Below are 26972 nucleotides of genomic sequence, written 5' to 3'. Positions count from 1 at the left end.
GTAAAACTCCTTTCTTTTTCATTTTCCGTAACATTTCCTCCAGTAAGTTTTTTCTACCTCCCCCCTCTGAAAACAATGCCAGAACACGGTCCTGGTCAAAGTCATCCTTGGCTGAATGCAAATGGAGAATTCAAAGTTGGGTATTGTTTTTGTTTGCCAAATCAAGAAACGGAGAGAAAATTTTACCTTAGCGGATTATTCGGATTATCAGTAACTTAATTCTTTATTTTAAATGAATTCATAAACCATGGTTGCGCAATTTCCGAATCAACGTAATTGATTTTTGGCCTCTACTCTTGTTTCTTTCATAATTGTTATAGATAGACTAGATTCTTCCTCTTTACTGCAAAACATATCGTCAAAGGCGTGAGAAATGTTCTGAAATATTAATGCATAGGCTTAAACCAGAGTATCCCCTTTCTGTTGTACCGAGGTTATGTAACCCTATTATACCATTTCACTTTGAAGCAATTATATTGTTGTATTTTTCGAAGCAAATATATAATTTTAGTTTTTGTACTAGCAATCCTTTGACATTCTTTTCACCGTCCTTTGATATATGACAACAAAGTGACAATTTTATTTACTTTGATTACTTACATTCGTTACTTCGGCAAATTGCCCCCTTTTTTTCATGTCTGGATTTTGTAACTTTCCTATCCTCTTCAACCCCCCCCTAGAGACACGGCACTGAGGAAGCAATTATATCATTCCACTTTTAAGCAATTATGTCATTATTCTTTTCGCAGCAATTATATCGTTTTACTTTTTGGATAAGTAACCCTTTAACATGCTTTGATATATGAGAATAAAAACTTTAGCTGAAGTTGTGAAATATTTGGTTTGGCGGAATTGAGTTAAGGCCCATGCGCTCTTATCCATGTTCTAGTACAATTTCTCTAAGAAATTACCCATGGTTTAGTTTTCTGCTAGTGGCTATGGAAACTATTGCAAGTAAGGAGTGAATAATTTTGTTATGTATTGTTAAAAATAGTGCTGTCAAATATTAGGTGCTTTTTGTGCAGACGCAAGTAAGTCTGATTTTTAAACAAATAGCATATGAGTTTTGTAACTCTAAAAAAAATTCTCTATTTTTTCATAAAAGATTGGGATGAGTCTACCAGTCCGGGTTTTGGAACTCCTATCAATGATTGTACAAATTGTCTATTATCATACAAAATGTCTATTCAGAAGAAGTCATTTAAAATGTCTAAAATATTAAAAAAAAATTATAAATTATACTGTAAAAATATGTCGGTTTTTTCAGGAAGAACAGGGCTGGATGTACCAGTTAGGAATTTGCATTTTTCCGTCATCAAAACTTTCATTCATTGTAGAAACTGTCATGGCATTTCCTGTCTTCAGATGAAGTGTCATTGTTTTTTTCATGTCACCCTTTTTTTTCTGTAATCAAACAAAGTGATATATATTTTTTTGTCCCTTCAAAAAATGTCATCGTTCAAAAAATGTCTATGTAAAAACCTTACATGATAATGATGAGTAGCTAGCAGAATTTGTAGCACTTGCTCTGAGGGTTGTAGGGGGCTGACATCCTCAAAGACATAATTACAGGACTTTTCAACGATGCTGAACAAAATGGCATACCCAGGATCTCAAAATTTTGATTGGATGTGTTTGGGGAAATGATGGATGGGGGGGGGGGCTTTAGGCTATATAATGGTTGATTACCGGTTTATCCAAACATAGAAACTGGATAAATCTACCTTCTGGGAATTTGGATTTGAACCTCCTTGAGTAATTATATAAAAATACGACGAGCTCTTGAACAATACGTAAATGCATTCCGAGACCCTACTGGCTACAAATGAATATCCATTAAAAAACAGACAGAGAAGACAAAGAAAGAAGAAAAACTTAGAAATAATACAAGGGTGATCTTCTGTCGATGTTTTCAGCTCTGGGATGGTTCTGGCCTCTCTTGCGCCTGGGGAACAATATTGATGAGCCGCCCCCCTCCTGTTTTCTGTAAAATTTTCATTTATAAACAAAATTATTCTCAGTTTTTTAATTGATTAGTAATTTATCTTTTTATTGTTTTTTTTTTATATACAATCTAGATAATTTAATAATTTTAATTTAAGTATCATTATTTAACTATTTTTGATTTTTTAATGTAGTTTATTAATTAATTTGTAATATATGAATTGCTTTTGTTTTCTCACTACGCCCTTTACTTTATTTTAATTTTCAATAAATCGAAAATTACATTACCGTTAAATTATTTATTTAAAATTTGGTGTCTGATAAAATTTCTCCGCCCCCCCGCAATTCCCCCTCTGCCCCTCCTCTAAAACTGCCTCTGTTTCTTTTGAGCTGAACCCTCGTTTGGAAGGTTCCAACCTTCTTATTTTTTTATTCTTGATTTTCGACATTTTTGATGAATTTCTTGAAAACCATCCCAAGTGTTTAGGTAAAACCCGAAATAGCACCTATCCTGGGTTTACTTATTATATGTTTTTGTTTTATTTTGTTTTATATTTTTTGTTTTTGGAAGTGCAATAGTCTTAATTATAAATTATATTTATGTGCGTTGTGAAATAGTAATGCTTTGAATTAAACCAAATTGTTCCTTTTGCCCCCTTCTCTCATGCCAGGGTTCTATTACCTTTTGTACCCCCTTCCCCGATCTGTCACTAATGGAGCAGTTATAACTTCAAACTTTCAGATAGAAACCCACTAAAATTCAAATGTAAATTTATTTTGTCGAAAATAAGAATCACTTTTATCTTTTTTAAAACGAGCATTCTTTCTGGAGCCAAAATTTAACAGTTGTGAAAACATTGCATATTCATTAGTTTTTTCTTTGAAGTTTCAATTCACCTTTTTTTTTGCTGTTATAGAATGCTATTTATCAACTTTTCAAGGCTATATCACTTTAAAAAAAATATTAGCTAGATTTACATAAAGATGTCAATCGGAGAGCCTCTCCCCCCTTAGATTTGTGAAAATACATTTTTTGGGGCATTTTCATTGACAAAAAAAAGACAAAAAAAAAAAAAACACCGGACCCCCCACCTAGATATTGAAAAATATATAGCCTACCCCTAATTTTTTGTAAATTGACACCTCTGGTTGCGTGCAAGGGCAAAACAAGAACCATCCTGATGATTTGTTTGATGAATATTGTTCAATGAATATGCTATTAAGATTTTCCTGGAGAAATACATATTACATTACCCCCGAAATTCGCCTTAGAAGTAGAAGACAGAGCTGGTGTAGCTAAACCACATATTTAATTGGGTATTTTCCATGTGTTGAAGAGAATAATATAAATAAAAAAAAAATATATTTTTTGTAAATTTATTCCTTGCAAAGCTATATTCAGTAATTTTTTTACTGGATATTTTTATATCCAATTTTTAACATGATGAAAACATGATGAACAAACAAATTTGGGCTATATATTTGCACATTAGGGGGGGGGGTAAAATATAACGGGTGTGCATAAAAGCGTATTAGCTACATTTGTTCTGCATATTATGAAATAAGAATTGGTTTCTAACTTCACTCTATCCAAATACTTTACTCTCCCCCCCCCTAATGTGCAAACATATACCCCAAATTATAGAAGTCCATTTTATTCTGTCACCCGCAACTTGTTTTCCACTGAGCGTAAGCTAATTTTCTCTTGATACCAACAGAAGAAACCGGTTTCGAGTTTTACATTGCGTAATTCTAGATTGTTGCTGCTACGACAGATAAGTACCGAAATTTACTTACCCCCGAAAATATGCCCCGAGATTATTCTATGTATGTCACCCAAAAATGTACAACCGGATTTTAAATATGAATTCGTTGTAAATATTTGTTGTATTTAGAACGGAATTGCTAGGAATCTTTAGCTAGGCTATTTAGGTAGGCTTTTTGTATAACGGAAATGGTTTTAATTAAATCGCCCCCCCCCTTTAAAATAAAAGTAATTTGTGCCCCTCCCTTATATCAAAAATAAGTTTTGTCCCCCCTTGCATTTTTGTGAATTGATGCCCCCCTGATAACATTCCTAGTGGCCCTTCAAACCTTTTAACCCTTATTCCCTTTGGTTTGGATCCTGGTGCCACCATTGAAATTTTTTACAGAAGCTTATTGCTTGATACCCTTCAAGCCACTGAAATAACCCCCTTCAAGCCTCTTTGCGGATATTTTAACCCTTTGTCTATTCTGAATTTAATCATTTCTGGTACGCTCAGTTTCATCTGATCCATTTCTTAGATAGAGGTCCGTATCTTAAAGAATTCTTTTGGATTTACACATAATATGACATAGAAACATTTAGAACGTGAGATTAATCCTTTTTGGAGCTTCTCATGAGGAGGGGGGCTTAGGGGAGATATCACGAGTGTGCAAAGGTTGTCTTTTTGTCTCAAATTCCCCCTTTTCACTTTAGTTTCGTGGGTTATATTTCTCAGGCCGGAAGTTTCTTTTGTTGAAAAGTCACTTCTGAACTTACACACATGTTGTAATCAACTCAAGCCGCTTCCTGTGTTTGATGATCATTGTGTTGGTAAAGACTCAATAGGATAGTGCTTGAAAAATTTACCGATGTCTTGCTAACCTATATTTTAGTGTTTTCATGACTTTTGTTTAGTGCTAAAGCATATTTTCTTGATATTAATATGTCAGTTCGAAATTCTTCCAATTTTAGGTGGGTAAATATTTTTTTTCTTGCTTCTTGTCAAAGCATAGTTTTCTGTTCTATGAAGAAACGGAACGTTTGCTGGGAGAAGAGGGGACGCATCTGGGTCTACCTCTCCCGACATCTCCAGGTTGTCCCCGCATTTCTTGATACATTTTTAGCTTGGTAAATTTTCCGATTGACCTAATACTGAGATAGCTAAGAAATAGACACACATTTGAAATCAGAATTTCATCCTGAATCCAAATTTGACATTTATTTAGGTACTTACGTATTTTATCAAATTCACCAAAGAAAGGAGGTTAGGGTAATCCTAATGAACAATTCTTACTTAATAATTTGCAGAATAATTGTAGCTAACACCTTTTGCATGCCGCGTTGCTATACATGCCGCGTTGCTATACCAGCCCCTCCCCTTAATTTCCAAATATATAGCCTAAATTATATATTTTCAGTGCATTTCTCCCACCACAGTTTTTGTTTCGTCACAGTTGGTTCAATTTACAGTTACACGGGTCGAAACAAGAGAGGCGCATTGCGAAAATAGCTGATTTTTTTTTTTTTTTTTTTTTTTTTTTTTTTTTTTTTTTTTTTTATAGCTCCTCCAAAATATACTCTTCTCGAGCTACATTTTTGTGCAAGTGCCTATGTTATAGCAAAAACTGAGGAGATTTTTATGTGTTAAAAGAAATATACAACGCGAATTGTTATAACGTTAGTGCGGCAAGCTTTGTGAAGCTTACCGCCTTGGAATAAATAAATGTAACAAATTCTCTTTTTATGGATCGCAGCTACTCATCAATCTATTTTGATGAACGGCTGTGTCAATTCATTTAACCGTTACTAGAGAGGTTTTTAAAGTAATATTTGCAAGGGCATATCCAGGATTATTGTTTGGGGGATGGTGTTAAAAAAAAACTTTCAAAGATGCATCACAGTTTCTTTTATACACATTTTTACGAGTCTGATAAATGTTTCAGGTGGGGGGGGGGTCAAACTCAGTAATCCCCCTGGATACGGCCTTAAAAATTCGGTCTGATCATCTTCTTTTATTATTAATGTTGTCAAGTACTTCAAGCTGGGCCATATCCAGTATTTTTGTTCGTGGAGGAGGGGTGTATTTGTTTTTGAGGGGAGGGGAGTACAAACAAATTAAAAAACCGCACCAAAAATTTGTTCATATGAATTTTATTACGTTTTTACGATTTGACAGGGTTACCAACTGATGCAACAAAGAGAGCCGAATAAGTGCGAGAAACCAGGCTTCAGTCGTATATTAAGATCATATATTAGGTCGTATATTACAGATCATATATTAAGCATATAAGAAAAATCACTAGTTTAAACAAAACAAAGGAAAATTTACCTTTTCTTCTTCTCTGATAAGATTCCTGGCTTCAAAACTGCTTCTTGTTTGATCATAGGCAGCAAGGAGCTGTAAGCACAATGTATTATTTTCTTTCTCTTCATTTTAGACCAGGGCACTTTGTAGAGAAGGATTTGTCGTAGAAACTTCAAAATGGGCTCATCTGATTGCCCATTTTAATCGTCAAAAGTGATTGGGGGCAAAAAGCCCTCCCCCTTGCTCATCATTTCCCCAAATTCATCCAATCAAAATTTGAGATAGCCATTTTGTTCAGCGTAGTTGAAAGGTCCAATAATTATGTTTTTGAAGATGACACCTTAAGTTATGCCCCGGGTTATGTAAGGTAATCATGGAAAGGTTGGTCGTATAAACATCGGAGGCGGCTCATTGGATTGGAAATAAGGAGTTCCAATGCCCTTTTTAATAGTCGAATGTAATTGGAGAGGAACCAATCCCCCTCCACAACCATCATTTCCTCAAACATATCAAATCAAAATTCCGAGACTGCCACTTTGTAAAGTATATTTGAAAGGTCCAGTAATTATGTCTTCGGGGATGACACCCCCCTCCAGGCCAGAGGCTATAAGTTATAGAAGTTGCCGATTATTAATATTTAAGGTTTTCCTAGAAAAAAGTAGTCGTATATCGTATATACTTCGGCTGCGGTATATTCAATTGGAACTCAGAAGTCCTAGCGTCCTTTTTCAAAAATCAAAAGTGACAGGAGGGCGACTATCCCTGTAAACAACTATTTCAGGAGGGAACATTTCCTTTCATAAACAGAATAATTTCTGTTAATTTTAAGTTTTAATGTCGATTCTTACTTTCAGTTAAAAGAAACTTACGTTTTTTTTTTTAATTCAATTTCCGATTGTTTTCAAATAATACAAAATGCATATAACTGTTTGATAAACTGTTTTTATAGATGTTTGATAAAATTTTAATTACTCTCAATATCATGTCATAGAAAATGTCATGTCATGTCAAGAAATTCAATGTCATAGTCATGGTTGTTTATTTCGCTGCTGACTAAAATCAAAGGACAACCACGTTTGCACCAATGATCTCTCGATTTCCAGTGCATTTCAATAAAAAAAAATACAATGTGTCAACAATATGGGCAAATTTCGAAACTTACTGCCCTTTCCGGTATATGAAGGTCGTTGCCGCTCCACACTAAAGTGTTTTATTCCTCAAAAAACAAGAGCTAAGAGCTCATATGACACTTGTGACGAGGCGAGAAGAGCTAAGAGCCAAGAGATTATATGGTATGAGCTCTAACAAAATTCTATGAATCAATAGATTGATTTAAAAAGGAAAATAAGAGGCTTAATGCCGGTCAGGATTTAAAAATAAGAGCTCTGAGTCACGATGTCCTTCTAAATATCAAAATTCATTAAGATCCGATCACCCACTCGTAAGTTATAAATGCCTCATTTTTTCTAATTTTTCCTCTCCCTTTAGCCCCCCAGATGGTCGAATCTGGGAAAACGACTTTATCAAGTCAAATTGTGCACCTCCCTGACACGCCTACCAATTTTCATCGTCCTAGCACGTCCAGAAGCACCAAACTCGCCAATTCACTGAACCCCTCCCCCAACTCCTCCAAAGAGAGCGAATCCAGTACGATTGTGTCAATCACGTATCAAGGACATTTGTTTATTCTATCCACCAAGCTTCATCCCGATTCCTCCACTCCAAGTGTTTTTCCAAGATTTACCCCTCCAACTCCCCCAATGTCAAAAGATCTGGTCGGGATTTGAAATAAGAACTCTGAGACATGAATTCCTTCTAAAAATCAAATTTCATTAAGATCCGATCATCTATTCGTAAGATAAAAATACCCCAATTTTCACATTTTCCAAGAATTCCGGTTTCCCCCTCCAACTCCCCCCAATGTCACAGTATATAGTTGGAATTTAGAATTAGAACTTTAAAGCACAAGATCCTTCTAAATATCAAATTTCGTTAAGATCTGGTCACCCTTTCGGAAGTTACAAATACCTCAATTTTCAAAATTCTCCCCCCCCCCATTTCCACCAAAGAGAGCAGATCCGGTCCGGTTTTGCCAGTAACGTATCTTAGACGGGTTTCTATTCTTCCCATCCAGTTTCATCCAGATCTCACCGCTTTAAGTATTTTCTAAGATTTCCGGTTCCCCCAACTGCCCCCCCCCAATTGCGCTTGATCCGGTTGAGATTTAAAATAAGAGATCTCAGTTACGAGGTCCTTCCAAATATGAAGTTTCTTGAAGATCCGATCACTCCTTGGTAAGTTAAAAATACGTAATTTTTTCTTATTTTTCAGAATTAACGCCCCCCCCCCAATAGAGCGGATCCATTCCAATTATGTAAATCATGTATGTAAGACTTCTGCTTATTTTTCCCACCAAATGTCATCCCAATCCCTCCAATCTAAGCGTTTTCCATGATTTTAGGTTCCCCCACCCCAAACTCCCCCCAATGTCACCAGATCCGGTCAGGATTTAAAATAAGAGCTTTGAGACACGATATCCTTATAAATATCAAATTTCATTGAGATCCGATCACCCGTTCGTAAGTTAAGAATACCTCATTTTTTCTAATTTTTCAGAATTAACCCCTCCCCCAACTACCCTAAAGAGAGCGGATCCGTTCCGGTTATGTCAATCATGTATCTAGGACTCATGCTTATTTTCCCCACCAAGTTTCATCCCGATCCCTCCACTCTAAGTGTTTTCCAAGTTTTAGGTTTCCTCCTCCCAATTCCCCCCGAATGTCACCAGATCCGGTCGGGATTTAAAATAAGAGCTCTGAGACACGATATTTATCTAAACATCAAATTTCATTGAGATCCGATCACCTGTTCGTAAGTTAGAAATACCTCATTTTTTCTAATTTTTCAGAAATACCCCCCCCCCCCCCAACTACCCCAAAGAGAGCGGATTCGTTCCGTATATGTCAATCATGTATCTAGGACTTGTGTTTATTTTTCCCACCAAGTTTCATCCCGATCCCTCCACTCTAAGTGTTTTCCAAATTTTAGGTTTCCCCCTCCCAAATCCCCCCCCCCCCCCTAATGTCACCAGATCCGGTCGGGATTTAAAATAAGAGCTCTAAGACGCGGTATCCTTCTAAACATCAAATTTAACTGAGATCCGATCACCTGTTCGTAAGTTAAAAATACCTCATTTTTTTCTAATTTTCAGAATTCAAACATCAAATTTCATTAAGATCCCATCACCCGCTCATAAGTTAAAAATACTTAATTTTTTCTATTTTTTCCGAATTAACCGGCCCCCACCCCCCCCCAGATGGTCAAATCGGGAAAACGACTATTTCTAATATAATCTGGTCCGGTCCCTGATACGCTTGCCAAATTTCATCGTCCTGGCTTACCTGCCTAAAGTAGCAAAACCGGGACCGACAGACCGACAGACAGACCGACAGAATTTGCGATTGCTATATGTCACTTGGTTAATATCAAGTGCCATAAAAAAATCTTATTTTTATTCTAATTAAACGGCTCTTGTATTTCAGGAGTTGTTATTAAAGAGATGGGAAAAAATTCAGACATTAGCGTAAAGAGCGATATGTTGAGGAGGGGTAACCCCCTTAATATACGTAATAATTTTTGTTCGTTTTAAGGTTTAGCCTTAGGTTTCTCCTTACTTTTATTTGAAAAAACCTGTTTTTTTAATCAAATTTTTTATGTGTTTTTAATTAATTATGAGATATCCGGCTTCACGGAAAAATGCCTTCCCCCAAAGAAATATCCTCTAGGCAACTCAATCCTGGTGAACATTTATCCCGGATAGTTACCTTTAACATCTCCATGCGTAAAATTGAGTTGGCAAAGATTAAGCAAGGCAAATAAAAATAACTTCTTCTGGGATTTCTGTTCTATTCCTCCAGTATGAATTTCCCCTGAAAAGTTCACCCCCGGAAACTTCCTCTCCTAAAGAAAATCTCTGCCCCCGCATAGAGTTTACCACATTTCCCCCCAAATTAAAGTGACGTATTAAAGTCAATTTTCAAATAGACAAAGAAAGCGTAGCCCTTTTTTACGACACTTCCTGGCTTTTCATGGAAAGTGCGGTTTTGTGTGTCGTACGTACCACAGTACGACAATGATCAAAAAGCGCGACAAAGCACAAAAGTGCGACACTTGGTAACCCTGCGAGTCGAACAAATATTTCGGGGGGCTCAAACTCCCTAACCTCCCTCCCCTGGATGTGCAAAAAAGCAATGATGCAAAAATAGCGTAAATTGGCTGTTTGTATATTTTGCACTCTTTAGCTTAAACGCTATTTTGTAAAGAAAAGTAAATTCATATGCATTGGATTGCAAAAGAAATTTTAATTTTTAGTCTTAGTAGCGTCGAGTGCAATGTTTGTTGTTTGTTAATAGTCATGTTTTATTTCAAAGCGTCTTACTTTAGTGCCTCGTGTGCCGCCATTGGTGCGTCGGGCATCCAAGGAAAGCCAGCACTCTGACCTCGGTTGTGCTGCTGTCCACATATCTTCCTGCTCGTGTTGCAGAAGTGCTTGAAGATCTCGGAGGTACGTCAGGTTAAAATACCTTTGAGGGTATTTTTCGGTTTGTCCTCTTCGTCTGAATCCAAGAGGTTGCCAGAAAAGGACTGCTTTGGGAAACAGGGCTTCAGCAATTCCGATGGTGTGACCTAGATGCCTGGATTTGCCGTATTCTATCACTTCTTTGATTGATGGTTACTTCGACATAAGCTCTCTCACAATAACGCTCATGAGTACTTGTGTCCAGCTAAGGATTAGGATGCGAAGCAGGCAAATGTTCTCGAATCCCAGTAATCTCTCCTCTGATTATTGTTGGTTCAATTGGCGGTTTTGTGAACCGTAATAAAGGATTCAGAGCATATTGATTTTAAACAGTGTCAGCTTCAGGTGTAAAGCGTGTTTCTGAGATTTTCAAACTTACCACAGTCTTCTAAAAGCAACAATTGCTTGATCAGTCCTGGTCCTTATATTGTTTTCAAATTCTCCAGTATTTGAAAGTTACTTCTTAGGTATTCAATAACCTGTTCAACGGTTTTTTGAGAGCCGGACTTGACGTTCAAGGGGCAGCCAGTACTCGCCATGCTCTTTGTTTCGTCAAAATCTATTTTCAATCCAAGCTGTTCTGCCGTCTTCTTTATACCCGCAATTCAGGTACTCTTGAAGCTTTCGTTTGGCTGACTCGAGCAGCTCAGTATCATTGGGGGAGTTCAGTTCTCTTATTCTTCTGCTTCCTACGCGAAAACTTCGAAGTGGCGTGGTGAAAAAAAAAAAGAAACAGAGCCCACTGCGCTCTTTACTTAGGCTGCGCTATTGCGCTGACTCTGACTGCTGATGACTTCATATGAGAAGGAAAACTCAAAACTGGATTGGGATTGTCCCCCTTCTAGGCCTTAAGTTTAAAGTATTATTAGCACATAACTGAAAATTAGATGAATTATTTTACAGATTCCCTGTTTTGTTATAATATTTGAATATAATTTACATGTATATTGCTTTTTAGGTTAAATACTGTCTAGGATTATATACTGTATAAGTGTAATTAAACACTAATCAAATCTACAGGAAAAAATAAATCATGTCTAGGTGTATTTTTTACGATCTCGCTTACTTTATTTTTTGACGAGAACTAGATGCTGTTCTGCCTCGCCCGGCATCCATGATTTCCACAACAGAAGTCTTTCATGAGGGACGATCATGTTCAACGGCTTCGACACGTTTTAGCCAATCTCTGTCTCAGAGTCGACCAAAGAGATGAAAGCCTCCAAGCGGCTCTACGTCGTTTTCTACCATTGACCATCACTGGCCTTCACACCTTAGACAATGGCCCACCAACACGAGTCGTCGTCTCTTAGCAATTTCTAAGATTGGGTACGACTGCTCACAGCGCTGACGTATCTCATTAGGGGATACTCAATATTCTATATGTAGAATCCAACGGAGGCAATTGTGATCAAAGACATCGAGGTTTCTACCATTTTCAGCTTTGACAACACACATTTCACATCCATAAATGAGAGTGCTTCTCACGATCGCTTCGTAGACTTTAATTTTTGTGGTGAGGTTTCTATAGTGCCGAAGTAAATTTTTATTAAATATTTAATATATAGAGATTGTATTTCGATTGGGTTAGGTTAGGTTAGGTATTCAATATAATGCGTTCTGGGCGGCCCCCCGACCAGGTAAATTTTTATTAAATATTTAATATATAGAGATTGTATTTCGATTGGGTTGGGTTAGGTTAGGTATTCAATATAATGCGTTCTGGGCGGCCCCCCGACCATATTTCTTTCTTGTCTTTTTCATAATTTTGTTACTGAAGTATTTTATTTCCGTCATATTTTGGTATATTTCATCATGAGGATCCAAACCTCATTTATCGAGTGTGTACCGTGTTTTCGGAAGTACCGTCCTTTCTTCTCAAAAGTATAGAATGTCGCTGGCTAAACAAAACTGTTAGAAAAATCGATAGGCGATATGTAGGGTAACGTAAGTAGTTGTTAGTAACCCACGAACTCTAGACTTTTGTTAGGGATGGGTGAATGGGGTGGCAACCCTGTCTAACCTTTGGTAATTCGTGCCCTTTTTAGTTTGACTTAATTGTTCATTGCAATTTCTGTTCCCTTGAGGTTTTGTTTTTCTATTTATGTTATTTCAAAGGTTTAAATTTCTTTTATGAGCGAATGTCTCCTATTCTTAAGCTTTAGTTTAATTTAATGTTGCTATTTATCCACACTTTCCACCTCAATGGCCACGACAACCGTTTTCTTCAACATCTCTCTATTGGATAGTCAACACCTCCTCCATTATCTCTTGTATCACGCCGCCTCTAAATTCATCTTCTATGCTATTATGTAAAAACCTCCTTCATCATCCAAAATGTTGAGGGAGTGAACCTTAATCCAGGCTCCGTTTCTAATGGAGATTATTTCTAGAAGGGTGGCTATTGGTATCAATTCAGATAAATTAAGGGGGCTTATTATTCAAAATGTCGGGGGGAGTCATTTTTTCTAATGGCAATACGTTCTTTGAAGATCTAGGAGGAGGCAAAAATCTCGGGGATGACGAACAGTGCCCCCTCTTCCAAATGACATACAGTGAAAGGTACGCAAACCAAACCAAAAAAAAGTCAGGATTCAAGATCTTTCAAAATTTGAGCTCTTCAGTGAGAGGGACCGTCTCTCGCATCCTATCTGCAGGCTTGCTTAAGTAGTATAGAAACTTCTTATAATATATAATGAATATAGGTAATATAGCGTCCATACAAATAAAAATTTATCTTTAACTTTACTCCCCGTCGAAAAATCTACTAGTTTTTATGCTACTAGGGAATTTTATCAATCGTATTTTATTACGATTCTTCCAAAATTTTTTATCTCAATAGTTTATGCAGAAGAATGACTAGGCACAACTGCAGACTTGGCAAACATTTTTATGAATTGGCTCTCCAGTTTTGAACAAGTCCATTAGCACTTTTTTTTAGATTTCAAGTTCAGCGCTATTTCTGATACAATTTAGTTTCATGGACACGCTTTGAGGTCTATCTGATCAAGTCAAGACAAAACACTCGAGAAAATTAAATAAGAATTTTTTTTGTGTTGTTACAAAAAGAATACGACCACTCCAGTGGTAGAAATGACTTATTTATGCTCTTGAAATGTGTTCATTTATATGACTTAACTCATACGACCCCCCCCACCAACAGAAAAAATAAGGCTCTTTCCGAATTTTTCAAACTCGTGACCTAACCACATCATTTTTTCAGGCCAGAAAATCCCAAGACAATGTTCCCAAAATAATATGAAGCCGTTTTCGAGAAACAATTTATATATACATAAACAAATATACAATTTTTGCTTATTTAAAGAGGTAATATAATATATACAAGATTTGTATTTGAGGGACAGGTAGTCTTTCTTGTGTTTTGGGCAACCCCAGATTAAAACACTGTATTAAAAACGAGCAGATTATAGTTACGAGGACCGTCGAATTTGATTGATAAATATTTTTATCTCACTAAAAACTAATGTAAGAGTCAAGAGTTGAGAAGCGGGCAACCACCCTAATATACGGAATAATATCTGTTTATTTTAAGTTTAATGTCGCTCTTTACTTTTATTTGTAGAAATCTTCTAAGGCTGTAATTAGGTACAGCGGCTCCATGGCCGTATCCAGTGGAGGGCTACTGGGTTTAAACCCCCCTCCCTCAAAAATTTTACCCGACTCCTAATGCAAAAATGCATATACACAAATTTTTGGTGCGTTTTTTTAAGTTTTTTGTAATCCCCCTTCCTCGAAAAAAATCATCCATTCCCCGAACAAAAATCCTTGACTAAAATACGTCCTTGAGCGGTATTGTTCTTTATTCTCTATCCGAAATAAATCACTGCGTTTGTGCATGTCGTAAAGTATATTTATGATAAAATGGGGTATTGATTGTAATTAATACATTTGGTGGCAGGACTAGGACAGCCATGTGGGTACGCATCTGTTTGGGGTAAGGGAGAGTGGGGCATATTTGTAAAAGCAGAGAAATCTCGCAATTTAAGAAGAAATTATAAGAAAAGTCCATTGTGCTCTGCTTGTTTTTTTTTTTTTTTTACTTTTAGAATGCAATAAATGTGTTATAATCACATTAAAGTGACGAAAAATATCTTGAGAATTTTGGGAGGAGGTTCAAGCAGTGGCGGTTCTGGCTTCTCTTGTGCCTTAGGCAAATTTTTGATTAGTGCCCTCCCCCTGTCTACAAAGTTTTCAGGTCAAAAAAATCATTTATTAAATTTTTTCAATTTATCAATCAACAAGTAATATATTTTTCTTGTTTTTCAATTTGTTATTTAAACTATTTAAATTACTATTATTTAATTATTTTTACTTATTTTTATTGGATTAATGAGTTAATTAATAATTTATTAATTATTTTCATTTATTAATTGCTTCCTCTACTTCAGTAAGAAAATTACAAAATGATTATAATGGTTAGTTTATTTATTTGAAATTTTGCGCTCCTAAAGTTTCTGCGCCCGGGACAAGTGCCTCCTCTATCCCTCCCTTAAAACAGCCTCTGAGGTCTGGCTCGTGCTGTCGTCTACTGCGAGATACCACCTTCCGCCAGCAACTTATTTTTCAATGGATTCTTAAAAACTATAAAAATCCATTGAAGCCAATCAGTGATTTATTTTACACATTGTCAATAACGTCAAACAGGAAATTAACTCCCATTCAAAAGCCGTTTTCAAAATATTTGCATGTGTAAATGCTTGTCGTAACTCTTTTTTGATTGGTAATTCTTTAAGATAAGAAACTTTTACTTTCATATATACCTAGAAGGTTCCTTGGCAGAATAAACCTGTCATATCGTACGCCCATTGTTGGACCCTGGGGATGGGCATGTTGAATGTTTCCAGTTGTACCTGACACCTGTATTGAGCTGAATTGATGCGTCGTTTAATGGCATAGAAGAGATTTAGTTAGAAGAGCTTATTTTTATAATCGGCTGAGCTGATTAGTGTTGTGATAAGGTGTTTTGGATTCGATGATATTCTCTGGTGGTGAAAGAGGATTTCTTAGTTTTGTTTATTTCTTGGATAAGTAAGGTTTAAATCAAAGGTAGGGTAAAAGACCCCTTTTTAGGAAGTACTACTTTTCTTTGGTATTCCGTAAAAATAGAGATGGGTTTTTTGGACCACCCCTGTTTTACTACAAAATGATGCAATTTGAGGGTAGCTACAAGAAGCCCGCCTTCTTGGTGACATATTTACTAATAATTTGTTAGTCTAACTTAAACAATAGTCTCTGTTTTGATAAGCAATTGGAAAAAAACATATATTTAATATTTGTGATTTATAGAATAAATATCAAGCAATAAAAGTTACGTTTTTAAAGAAAATCAGCTTTCTTTTAATAAGTGAATAAAACTGCAACACAAAGGATATATGTATACATCAAAATAGGATAGTCGTATTTCCGAAAACAGGTCCTTGTAGGTAAGTCAATAAACTAATACTTTTGAGTGGTTCACAACGTGAATTTTTTTGTGAATGTGTGGAGTGACATGTGCCCTTCTGGCTCTCCAGAAGGACATACTCTGGAACAAAAAGAGATACTCTTAGATTACTAATTTTATTTTATTTTTTTAAAGTTAAAGTCGCGTTTTGACAATATATTCTCCCCTCTCCTGATCTCATGTATTGCCCTAGATTAGGCCTACATACAAACTAGTATAATTAAATTAGCTATCTCATTTGTGAGATAACCGAAAAATTTGCCTTCCTTATTTGATTCTCCTTGTCATCATATTATTCGTTAAACTGACACCCCGCACCACCCCTCTGATGAACCCGTATATAGCTCTAAAAATATATTTCTTTATTGTTGTTTCCAAAGATTGATCCCTTGTAAAATTGGCCACGCTTTATTAACTTTGGATGTATCCATTTTAGCCTTAGTGATTGTGTTGAATATATTCAATTTTTAATATTTATTCATGAAATAATGTTTTAAAATACGGTTTAAAATACATGATAAATTGTTTAAAATATTTAAACCAATTATGCTTCCTTTTATTTAATTTGATAATAAAAGGAAGCATGATAATCTGATTAATATAAGCATTCTGCGTAGTATAAAGAGTTTCATCATTGTTAAATGGTAGTGTTATAAATAGCCTATGGTTATATATGAGACCATTTGGGGGGAGGGGCTGGGGATGAATTTTCACAAACGTTATTTTCACCATGAAAAAGAAAATGTAATTAGCAATCTAAAACCTGTAATTAGTAATTAGCAATCTTTTTGTTTTAGAATGTTTCTTTCTGGTGAATCAGTACGCTTCACATTTCTAAAAATTTTACAGCAATAAAGTAGAGTGGATCAACACTGTAGTTTTAAGATCATGCCCCCCCAAAAAAAAACAATAAAAAAACAATATGCCCTGGGGATGAGCGTGCCAATGGGTGGCTGTTGAAGACCGAAGATGGGGTAACATTCCCAAAGAAAACAAGACTACTTTAAAAATATCAGTAGGGTCATCTGGCCTTACTTAACATTTGATCAGTGTATTTTAAAGAAAAATTAATTTATTTGGTGTAGTTAGTAAAATTAGGATAGTAGTAACTGTCTGATCTCCCTTTCTGAGAGGAAAACAATTACAAAGCCTTGAAGACTGCCAGAGACATCAAAAGCTAGATGGTAATGTTATTTTTTTTGTCAATTTTACAGTGAAAGTCCGCAAATTGGCGAATTTCCGAATTACTTTTTTTCTACTTGGTTTAAGTCAGCGTTGCCAGTCAACTTTGTCAATTTAATGCAAGGTTTGATGATGACAGATTAGGTTAGAATATATTAGGTTTGGTTTGGTTAGATTATGTTTTTAACCCATTTCTAATATTTAGAACCAAATTTAACCTAATCTAATATAACCTAACCTAGACTAATATAATCTAACCCAACTTCAATTTTTGGCATCATAGCTTGCATAAGACTGAAAAAGCTGACTTGTAAAGCTAATTGAATCAAAGCGGAGAAAAAGGAATTTCGAACATTCACCGATGAATATCGACATTAACAAGATTTCGGCCATTCACGGTAACATCGACCCTGGCGCTAGTTTCCACTCAAGTCAGTTTTTCATGCCCTTTTAATAATGCTTTGATGTAGGCTATTTCGCTTCTTCCTTCCTTTTTAAAATAGACTATATCATTCTTTTCTTGTAGAAACTCCTGGTATGGACGACCTTTAACTTCAGTGTCTAATATGGGATCCGTTAGGTCTATTACATCACAGATGTCTACTACTACTATGGCGTCAAGGTCTTCTACATTGACACGACCTCCTCCAGGGACGAAATTGAAAATCCCTAGGCCACAACAGTGTACTGCCTTATTTGAGGCTATGCTTGGAGCTTTACGTGAGTGCATAAGCATTACTGAAAGTGATATTGCTAATTTGAAATTGAGTTTGGATAATGTCCACAACTTATCTGGAACAAGTCAAGGAAAGGCCTACGACCTAGATAAGGTAAAGTTTATTTTTAGGTCCTAAAACTTGTAATTTTTCAAGTTGAAAATCTAATATGCAAGACCAAATGGCTAAATAGTTTGCAAATTTAGATGAAAAGGGCTAGGCAATTGCTCAATAACTTTGTTTGCTTTTATAGTGACTGGTAGATATGATTTGCCAAATACTTACTACCAACTAACTTACCATTTTACTTACCAATTAATGCTAATTAACTACCAATTACCAACTATTTTGTCCTTCGATTTTGCCCATAATTTTATGATTTTACCCTTATATTTTACGATATTGTGATGATTTGTTTTCCTGTCTCGAATATTTGTAAATGTCCCACAGTGAAATATCGAACACGCTTAAAATAAACTTCTGGGTACGTGTTTATCCTATAACAACAGAATAATAAAGAGTAATTATATGTTACTTCTACTAATTTTGTGACTAGTTGTCTAGCTATTGCTTGAGCTGATCGCTGGATCTTAAAATTGTTCTCATAGTTACACAGGTTTCAGAAATGAATGGTGATTCAAAAGAGTTGCATTATGTGTCTATAAGCAGGATTTGGGGGGGGGGGTACCCTAATTATAGGGAGTCATCTGGGGCCTCAATTTACGTAGAATATATATCCTGACATGCTTTGATTTCAGCGAAGTGTAACGCACACTGGACAGTATCCAGGACTTTTTTCGGAGGGGGGGGGGGGGGGTACAAACGAGTTTTTCGGGGGGGGGGGGTTGAAAGTTAGAAAACGCATAAAAAATCTGTTTATATTAATTTTTGTTACGTTTTTTACGAGCCGGAAAAACATCTCTTGGGGGGAGGGGTTAAGCCCCCTACCCCTCTGGATACGACCTTGAACGCACACTCATCTCTTACGTTTACATCATTACTTTTTGTGAGCGTCTTCGAGTGTAGGTGTGAGTGTGAGAGTAAATATGAATGTTTGGGGTCATTTCCTGGGCGGCCCTGACTAAAAATAGATAGCTTATGTATCGTTAAAGAGCACCCTCATATTTTTTTCAAAGGGTAGTTAATCTATCAAAAAATCTGACGGGGGTTGGATCCCAGAGAAGCCCTAAAACTTTCTGGAAACCAAAAAAAGATTGTATCCCATCAGTCGGCATCGATTCGTGTATACTTCGAAGGGGCTTTACCTTGACGCTCGAACAAAATAGATCATCTATCCTAGAATATTCTGTGGGTGTAATCTTTTGAGGGCTCAATATTTTGACTGTGTTATTCTTGGGCGCAAACTTCAAATTGTTCTAGATGCCGCTGCTCTACATCGTTCTTAGCCACGGCCAAGGGCGCCGGCACAAAATTTACCTGGGGGGGGGGGCAAACACCAAATTATCAGTGGTGGTTGAGCGGCTGGGAATATTCTTCAGGATATTTTATTCATAAGAATAATATTTATTTTTAAATTCTTTTAGGAAAAAACTCAAATAAAAAGAGCAATTAAATTACATGCAAAATGAAACAAAACACGGTAAATTTTAAACGACAAGGATTCTTGTCCAAAGGGGTCAATTTATTTAATCAAACATATATTTACTTAACATGCATTTAATCTTAAAAGAAAATCAATCACAAACCAAAACCACAGAAATATTTATTGCTTCCGTAGATTACAACAGATGTGGACTTGTCTTTATGAAATTTCCTATGCCTTAGAATAGTTTGCAGAAGGAGTAGAGATACTCAAAAATCATCCTCCCTGCATAGATACCATGTTTTGGTTTTATAACAGCCATGCAAAATGTACCTTTTTCATAAAAGGACAACTCTGCCCCTTGAACTTAAATCCCTTGTATATTCTGACATTTAAAAAATGTAGAATAGCGAAAGAATGCAGAATTTAAACTTACTAACCAGCTGCCAAATTGACCATCTTTCTTTTTATTGTCCTGTTCGACTGAATAAAATGAACAGGTTCAAAAAAGTTTCGTCACAAGAGAATCTTATCAAATAGTTTGTGGTAAAAAACTGGAAGTAAAAAGTAAATTGGACCAATATTCACCAAAACTAAAAATAGAATTCTCATGGCAATTGCCACACCGGCAGTATTGGCTTTTTATGCTGATTCTAAATATATAAAGTTCTTTCAGTTTATTGTTACCCACCCAAAATAAAAAATCTGAGAAAATTTGCCTGATTTTGAAAAAAAGGAGAAACACCTTCAAAAAGCGAGTGATATTAATAAAAATCCTTTTATTAGATACATCATATCAGAGAACCCTACCGTAGAGGTTTCAAGCTCTAATCTTCAAATTCATACATAAGTTTAAAGCTCTTTTTTAAGTGACCATACACATTGGGCCAGGGGAAAGTCTTGTTTTCTGTCAGGTTAGGGCACCAAACTACGACTTTACCACGAAGAGGACGAATTTGAAATCAATTTAAAATTCTGAGAAGCTAATTGATATAAAAGTATCAATAACCATATTTTAGGCTTTCCCGTTTCAAAAGAAGTAATGTCACACGGCGGAAGTACTGGATTCGTAATGAATTCGCAGTACTGGTTCGCTTTATCAAACAGTTCGTGGTAACGAAGTGTAGTAAGGAGCGACCCGGCTCAATAGTAACCAAAAATCTAAAAAATGAAATTTTGATACCAATAGCTACATCAAAAGAATTGAATTTGAATGCTGATTTTAGATATACAAGTTTCATCATGTTTAGTCTTACCCATCAAAAGTTACGAGCCTGAGAAAATTTGCCTTAATTTAGAAAATAGGGGGAAAACCCCTGAAAGTCATAGAATTGTTTCTTATTAAGTTTCTTACTGTTTTAAAAAGTAAAGTTAAGAGAAAGAGTCAAACTTTAGCGCAAAGAGTGGGGCGTTGATGAGGAAGCAGCCCCTTTTATATACGAAGTAATTTCTGTTCGTTTTAAGTTTTAACGTCGCTCCTTACTTTCAGTTAAAAAAAAAACTTGTTTTTTTATTTAATTTGTAATAAAATTATGCTACGTTTGGTTATCTGTAGGCTAATTGCGTATCAGCTTCAATGAGTGAGAGGGGAGTGAGTCATGAGTCATTGTTTAGGTGGGGGTAGGGTAACCTACCCCTCTTATTAGGTGGGGGGTAGATTCCTAAAAAAGTACATTTTAATGAATAAACCGCTTGCTCTTCATGAAGCTTCAGATAAATGTTGAAAGAGGTAGGGGGAGATTAGGAACTAATTAAAATGTTTCTCTGTACAGCTAAAATGTTACTATCCCATATCTACCAGCACAGAGGTGGAAAATGCAAGGCAGGTCATCATCAGTCCCACCAAGAAATTTCTTTGGGGTGGCAAATACTGCTAGGAACTTAGTTTATAGGAATTTTGAATGGTAATATTTTACTTTTTCTATTTATACAGAGTACTTCAGTATATTTGAACAAATGTTTGTAATATATTTATCGATTAAAAAATCCTATTGTAGAGGTTGTGATGGCTTCAGTTATGTGGGAAATCAAAAGTCTCACAGTATTTCCATCCAGACTAACAATAATTCTCCTTTTCATCCGACCAAAATTCTTTAGTAGTAATATTAACAAGGACTTTTACCAAAATTACTATTCATCGTCAATTTTTTAAGTATATTCCAATTTTATCTGAAATTGAAATGGCAAATTTAAACGTAGGACGGCGCTAATCAACGTACTCTTATTGATTTACACATTTCAAAATCAACTAACCAGGGATTTAAGGGACCGGTACCTCAAAATATATCATGGTTAGGCCTGAGTATGATTTGGAGAACAATCAGAAATTAGATAAAAAAAGAGCTTTTCAACTGAAAGCATGAAACAGATTTGAAACATATTTGAACAGGTTGTTCTGTATATGAAGGGGGTAGGCTGTCTTCTCTTTAGTTCCTTACTTTAAAGTTTGGTTTTTTTCCAAATGTTTTAAAAAAATTTATAATTGGAAAAAAATGTATTTCAAAGCACTAAAAACTTTTGTTTAATAGAGTTCTGTACTTTTTTTCGAAAAACTTATTTTATGGGAAAAGTTTTTTTTAATTAGTTTCTGTTTGTTTTTTATTAAAATAGTCTTTTTCAGAGAAAAAAAAATAAAAGTTTAAATCCTTTCCTTTAAGGAGTTATAGTTTGGCCTGCTATTTGTATGCTGGATGTGTCCTAAATTTCAGATACACTCTCAAAAATATTTTGTGCAGTTTTGTGAACTGCTTAGGGAACTATAGGGCTTGAAGTGACCAGCTACTTTCACTTCTTTATTCATCAGTTCCTTGTGAAATAGAATTAGTGGGTCCGAGGAGTTTTTTTTTACCATTTTAGATTAAAATTCAATTATTTCACTGACAATGTTTGGTTTAACAATTAGGACTGTCCCAAGTATTGGGGCTTGGGACATGTCCTATGTATGGCAACTATAAACAGAAATGAAGTAGTAACCAAGTAGCCTGGGTTATTTGACTTTAACATAATAAGATGCCTTGACATCTTGGAAGTCCATGAGTTAGCCTATGAGTATGCAAACTAGCCTCTTCCAGGGGAACCAGTTTCAACTGCTACAATGTTAGTATCTTCTTCTCCAAGCTATGTTGTGTTATGAGCAGGTGTACTTTTTGGCCCCAGAGCAAATGGTTATGAACGCCCAAGAGGTCGTCCCCCAACCAGATGGAAGGACACGACAGGTGCCTTCTTAGCCATGGCAAATATTCAGGAGGACGTCCACATCCTTGCAAGAGACCGGTCTAAATGGAGGCACCATGTAGCATCACTCTCGACGCCGGAAGAATTTTGGCAGGAGCATTAAGTCAAGTAAGTCAAGTCAAGAGAAGCCCCAGCTACTTATTATGGATAATCACAAATCTCACTTATCAGTTGAAGCTACCCAGGAAGCAAAAGATCACCATGTGATCATGGTAACTTTGCTTTCGCAAACGTCACACAAAATGCGACCCCTTGATCTTAGCGTCTACTACTCTCTGAAATCCCATTATAACAAAGCTATCTCCAGTTTCTCTGTATGATATCCCCCAGTTATCCCCTTTAATTCACTCCATCTGACATCATATCCATTTAATGACAACATTTTTGTCAATGATTAATTTTTGCCATCAGCTGTAATTAACCTACAATTGGGTGAGTCTGAATCTGAGCCAAGAGATTATGACATAACTTCCTCAAATCCAGAAGAAGGGGGAGATGTAGCCACTCAACACACAAGTCACCTACACTTCAATTCAAACTGTTCCATCTGTCATGATGAGGCCATATCCAAAAGGAGTCTGCAGAATAATGACGGGTACTCCAGAGAAAGAAGAGACTGAGCAGCAGGTTATGCTTTGAAAAGCAAAGAAAGCGAAACTCTCACAAACCCTCGTTTAAAATCTAAAAATCATAAGAAATTACTCATTATTGAAAGTGACAGAAGTCCAGATGAGGTTTCAGTCTTGGGATCAAACAGTTCGTGGTAACGAACTGTAGTAAGGAGCGACCCGGCTCAATAGTAACCAAAACTCTAAAAAATTGAACTTTGATATCAATAGCTACATCAAAAGAATCGCATTTTAATGCTGATTTTGAATATATAAGTTTCATCAAGTTTAGTCTTACCTATCAAAAGTTACGAGCCTGAGAAAATTTGCCTTATTTAGGAAAATAGGGGGAAACACCCCCTAAAAGTGGTAGGATCTTAACGAAAATGACACCATCAGATTCAGCGTATCAGAGAACCCTACTGTAGAAGTTTCAAGCTCCTACCTACAAAAATGTGGAATTTTGTATTTTTTGCCAGAAGACAAATCACGGGTGCGTGTTTATTTGTTTGTTTGTTTTTTTTTTTTTTCCCCAGGGGTCATCGTATCGACCAAGTGGTCCTAGAATGTCGCAAGAGGGCTCATTCTAACGGAAATGAAAAGTTCTAGTGCCCTTTTTAAGTGACCAAAAAAATTGGAGGGCATCTAGGCCCCCTCCCACGCTCATTTTTTTCCCAAAGTCAACGGATCAAAATTTTGAGATAGCCATTTTGTTCAACATAGTCGAAAACCATAATAACTATGTCCTTGGGGATGACTTACTCCCCCACAATCCCTGGGGGAGGGGCTGCAAGTTACAAACTTTGACCAGTGTTTACATATAGTAATGGTTATTGGGAAGTGTACAGACGTTTTCAGGGGGATTTTATTTTATTTGGGGGTGGGGCTGAAGGGGGGGGCTATGTTGGAGGATCTTTCCTTGGAGGAATCTTTCATAGGGGAAGAAAAATTCAATGACAAGGGCGCAGGATTCTCTAGCATTACTATAAGAAAACAATGAAAAATAAACATGAAAACGTTTTTTCAAATGAAAGGAAGAAGTAGCATTGAAACTTAAAACGAACAGAGATTATTACGCATATGAGGGGTTTTAAAAATACTTTAGTATAAAGAGTGAGGTATTTAGGAGGAGATAAATACCTTGCTCTTTATGCTAAAGTATTTTTAGTAATTTCAACTATTTATTCTACGGCCTTTCTGATTCAGGGGTCATTCTTAAAGAATTGGGACAAAACTTACGATTTAGTGTAAAGAGCGAGGTATTAACGAGGGTACAAACCCCCTCGTATACATAATAAAAATGTAAGGTTATGAAAGTTTGTTACGTAAGTTAATTCTTAAGTTACGTATATTTTTTACTAATAAAAACGTTCATTAAAAATTAAAAGTTCTAGTTGCCTTTTTAAGTAACCGAAAAATTGGAGGACAACTAGGCCTCCTTCTCCACCCCTTATTTCTCAAAATCGTCTGATCAAAACTAAGAGAAAGTCATTTAGCCAAAAAAAGACTTAATATACAAATTTCATTTTAATAATTTATGCGCGGAGAGCCAAAACCAAACATGCATTAATTCAAAAACGTTCAGAAATTAAATAAAAAAAAAACTAATTTTTTTAGCTGAAAGTAAGGAGCGACATTAAAACTTAAAACGAACAGAAATTACTCCGTATATGAAATGAATTGTCCCCTCCACAATCCCTCGCTCTTTACGCTAAAGTTTGACTCTTTGCCACAATTCTACTTTTTAAAACAATTAAAAGCTTTAGCGTAAAGAGCGAGGGATTGTGGAGGGGACAATTCATTTCATATACGGAGTAATTTCTGTTCGTTTTAAGTTTTAATGTCGCTCCTTACTTTCAGCTAAAAAAATTAGTTTTTTTTTTATTTAATATGTTTCAGGATCCAATGGGACAGATCCAAAGGAAGGACCTTGAGTTGAGAGGAGCCTTTTTTCTGCTTTAAATGTTAATGACTTTGTTTTGGTTCTTCAAAAAGAAAAAGAAGAAAGAAAATCCCACAGCGTTGGTGAAATCATTTCAAAATTTGCAGAAGAACAAGAAGTAGAAGTTTTGTATTTCAAAAGAATTGCCCCATTGTTGAAGTTTGTCCCTACTGATGCCTTCTACAAGTATAGTTTCACTGATATCACTACTCTCTTGCCAAATCCTAAACCTTTAGGACAGACTACAAAATAAGCAGGACACTTTTTATTTCCTCTTCATGCATCAGAATTTGATATGCTGTAAACACATGAACAATGCTTTATTAATCCTTAATCCTTTATCTTTTCTTAATCCTTTTTTTCCCATTTGTACTTCTTTCTGTTTTCATAGTTTTACTCCATTATCTCGATAAATAGCTGAATTTTGAAGAAAGAAGACATCTTAGGGTCTGTCCCAAGTATGGTTACCACTTGTCCCATCTATAGAACCGCATTCTATACTTGGGACCAAATGGGGAGAGGGGGTTGTATAAATGATACCTTCCCTTAAAAACTTAAAAACAGTTCCTGAGGGTAACTTTCTTTGTTAATGCAAACGATGTTGAGAAATTTTTGTTTCCTTATCACAAAGCATTAGGGAGTTGGAGGCAATAAAAAAAAAGAAGAAGAAGAAAAAAAAAGAAAAAACTGTTCCAGATACGGATTCTCTCCCTTATGCTTTTTGACAGCCAGAATTCATTACACTCTTTTGATTTGGCTAAATTCTAAGAGCAGAAGTAGTGATAGAAGTTTTGATTGGAGGTGTTCGGGGACATGATGGGTGTGTGTTTGTGTGTGGGGGGGGGTTGTTCTTAAATCATTTTTACCTCTTAAAAGGGCACTTTTAAGAGCCAATGATGAATGAGCCCCATCTGAAGTCTATACGACCGCCCATTCCATAAAACCCCTATATGCCCGTTGGGCATAACTTACCACCCTGTCTCCAGGGCGCTAAGGGGTTGTATCAACCCTAGAGACATTGTTATATGTTTTTTGGACTATTTTTAACAGAGGAACGTTATATGTTCTTTGGATCGTTTGGTGAAAAGTGGGGTTGTCGGGGGAAGGGGATAGTTACCCTCCATCACTTCTGACTCTTAAAAGGGAACTAGATCTTTCAGTTTTCGACCAAATGAGCCTCCTCTAAAGTCAAACAACCCTCCCTTCCATTAAAACCTTAAATGCCCCGGGGCATAACTTACAACCGTCGCCTCCAGGTTCTATCAACCCCAAAAGCCTTGTTATATGATCTTTGGATTATTTTGAATAAAATGATTGTCTCAAACTCTCTATTGGATGTATTTCAATAAAACACGATGTTTTGGGGGTGGAGCCACCCTCTGTCACTTTTACTCTTAAAAAGGGCTCTATATACCCCTAGGGCATAACTTACTCCCCTGCCCTGAGAGTTTTGGGGACGGGGAGGGGGGAGTTTCTTCAAAGACATAATTTCCAGACCCTTCAACTACGATGAACAAAATTTCTATCTCCAAATTTCGATGGATGTCTTTGGGAAAATCATGAGCCTGGGGGGAGGGCTGGTTCCTCTCAAATCCCTTTTGACTCTTAAAAAGCGCTCTATTACTTGCAATTTCAAATTAAAGTAGCCACATCTGAAGCTTTTACGACCACCCATTCCATAAAAACCTTATACGCCCCAAGGGCATGCCTT

At 36.1% G+C, this 26972-nt stretch overlaps 1 protein-coding gene across 8 annotated transcripts in view; it reads left to right on the top strand.

The window, feature by feature from the left end:
* Window positions 1–26972, top strand: part of LOC136025657 (rho family-interacting cell polarization regulator 2-like) — a 157657-nt gene that overhangs the window by 29820 nt on the left and 100865 nt on the right. For 4 of the 8 annotated variants that reach the window (XM_065701647.1, XM_065701652.1, XM_065701642.1 and 1 more), the window contains exon 3: window positions 17745–18048. In XM_065701647.1, coding sequence (XP_065557719.1) covers window positions 17745–18048 — 304 coding nt within the window. Of the gene's footprint in view, window positions 1–921; window positions 1032–4561; window positions 4664–15440; window positions 15640–17744; window positions 18049–26972 lie in introns of those variants that run through there. The other 4 variants (XM_065701664.1, XM_065701657.1, XM_065701674.1 and 1 more) reach the window with 4 other exon arrangements.

This window comes from Artemia franciscana, chromosome 1 (genome assembly GCF_032884065.1).
Source record: "Artemia franciscana chromosome 1, ASM3288406v1, whole genome shotgun sequence".
NCBI classification, from domain to species: domain Eukaryota; kingdom Metazoa; phylum Arthropoda; class Branchiopoda; order Anostraca; family Artemiidae; genus Artemia; species Artemia franciscana.
Note: the sequence above shows the minus strand (reverse complement) of the source record. Positions and strands in the feature narration are given on the sequence as shown.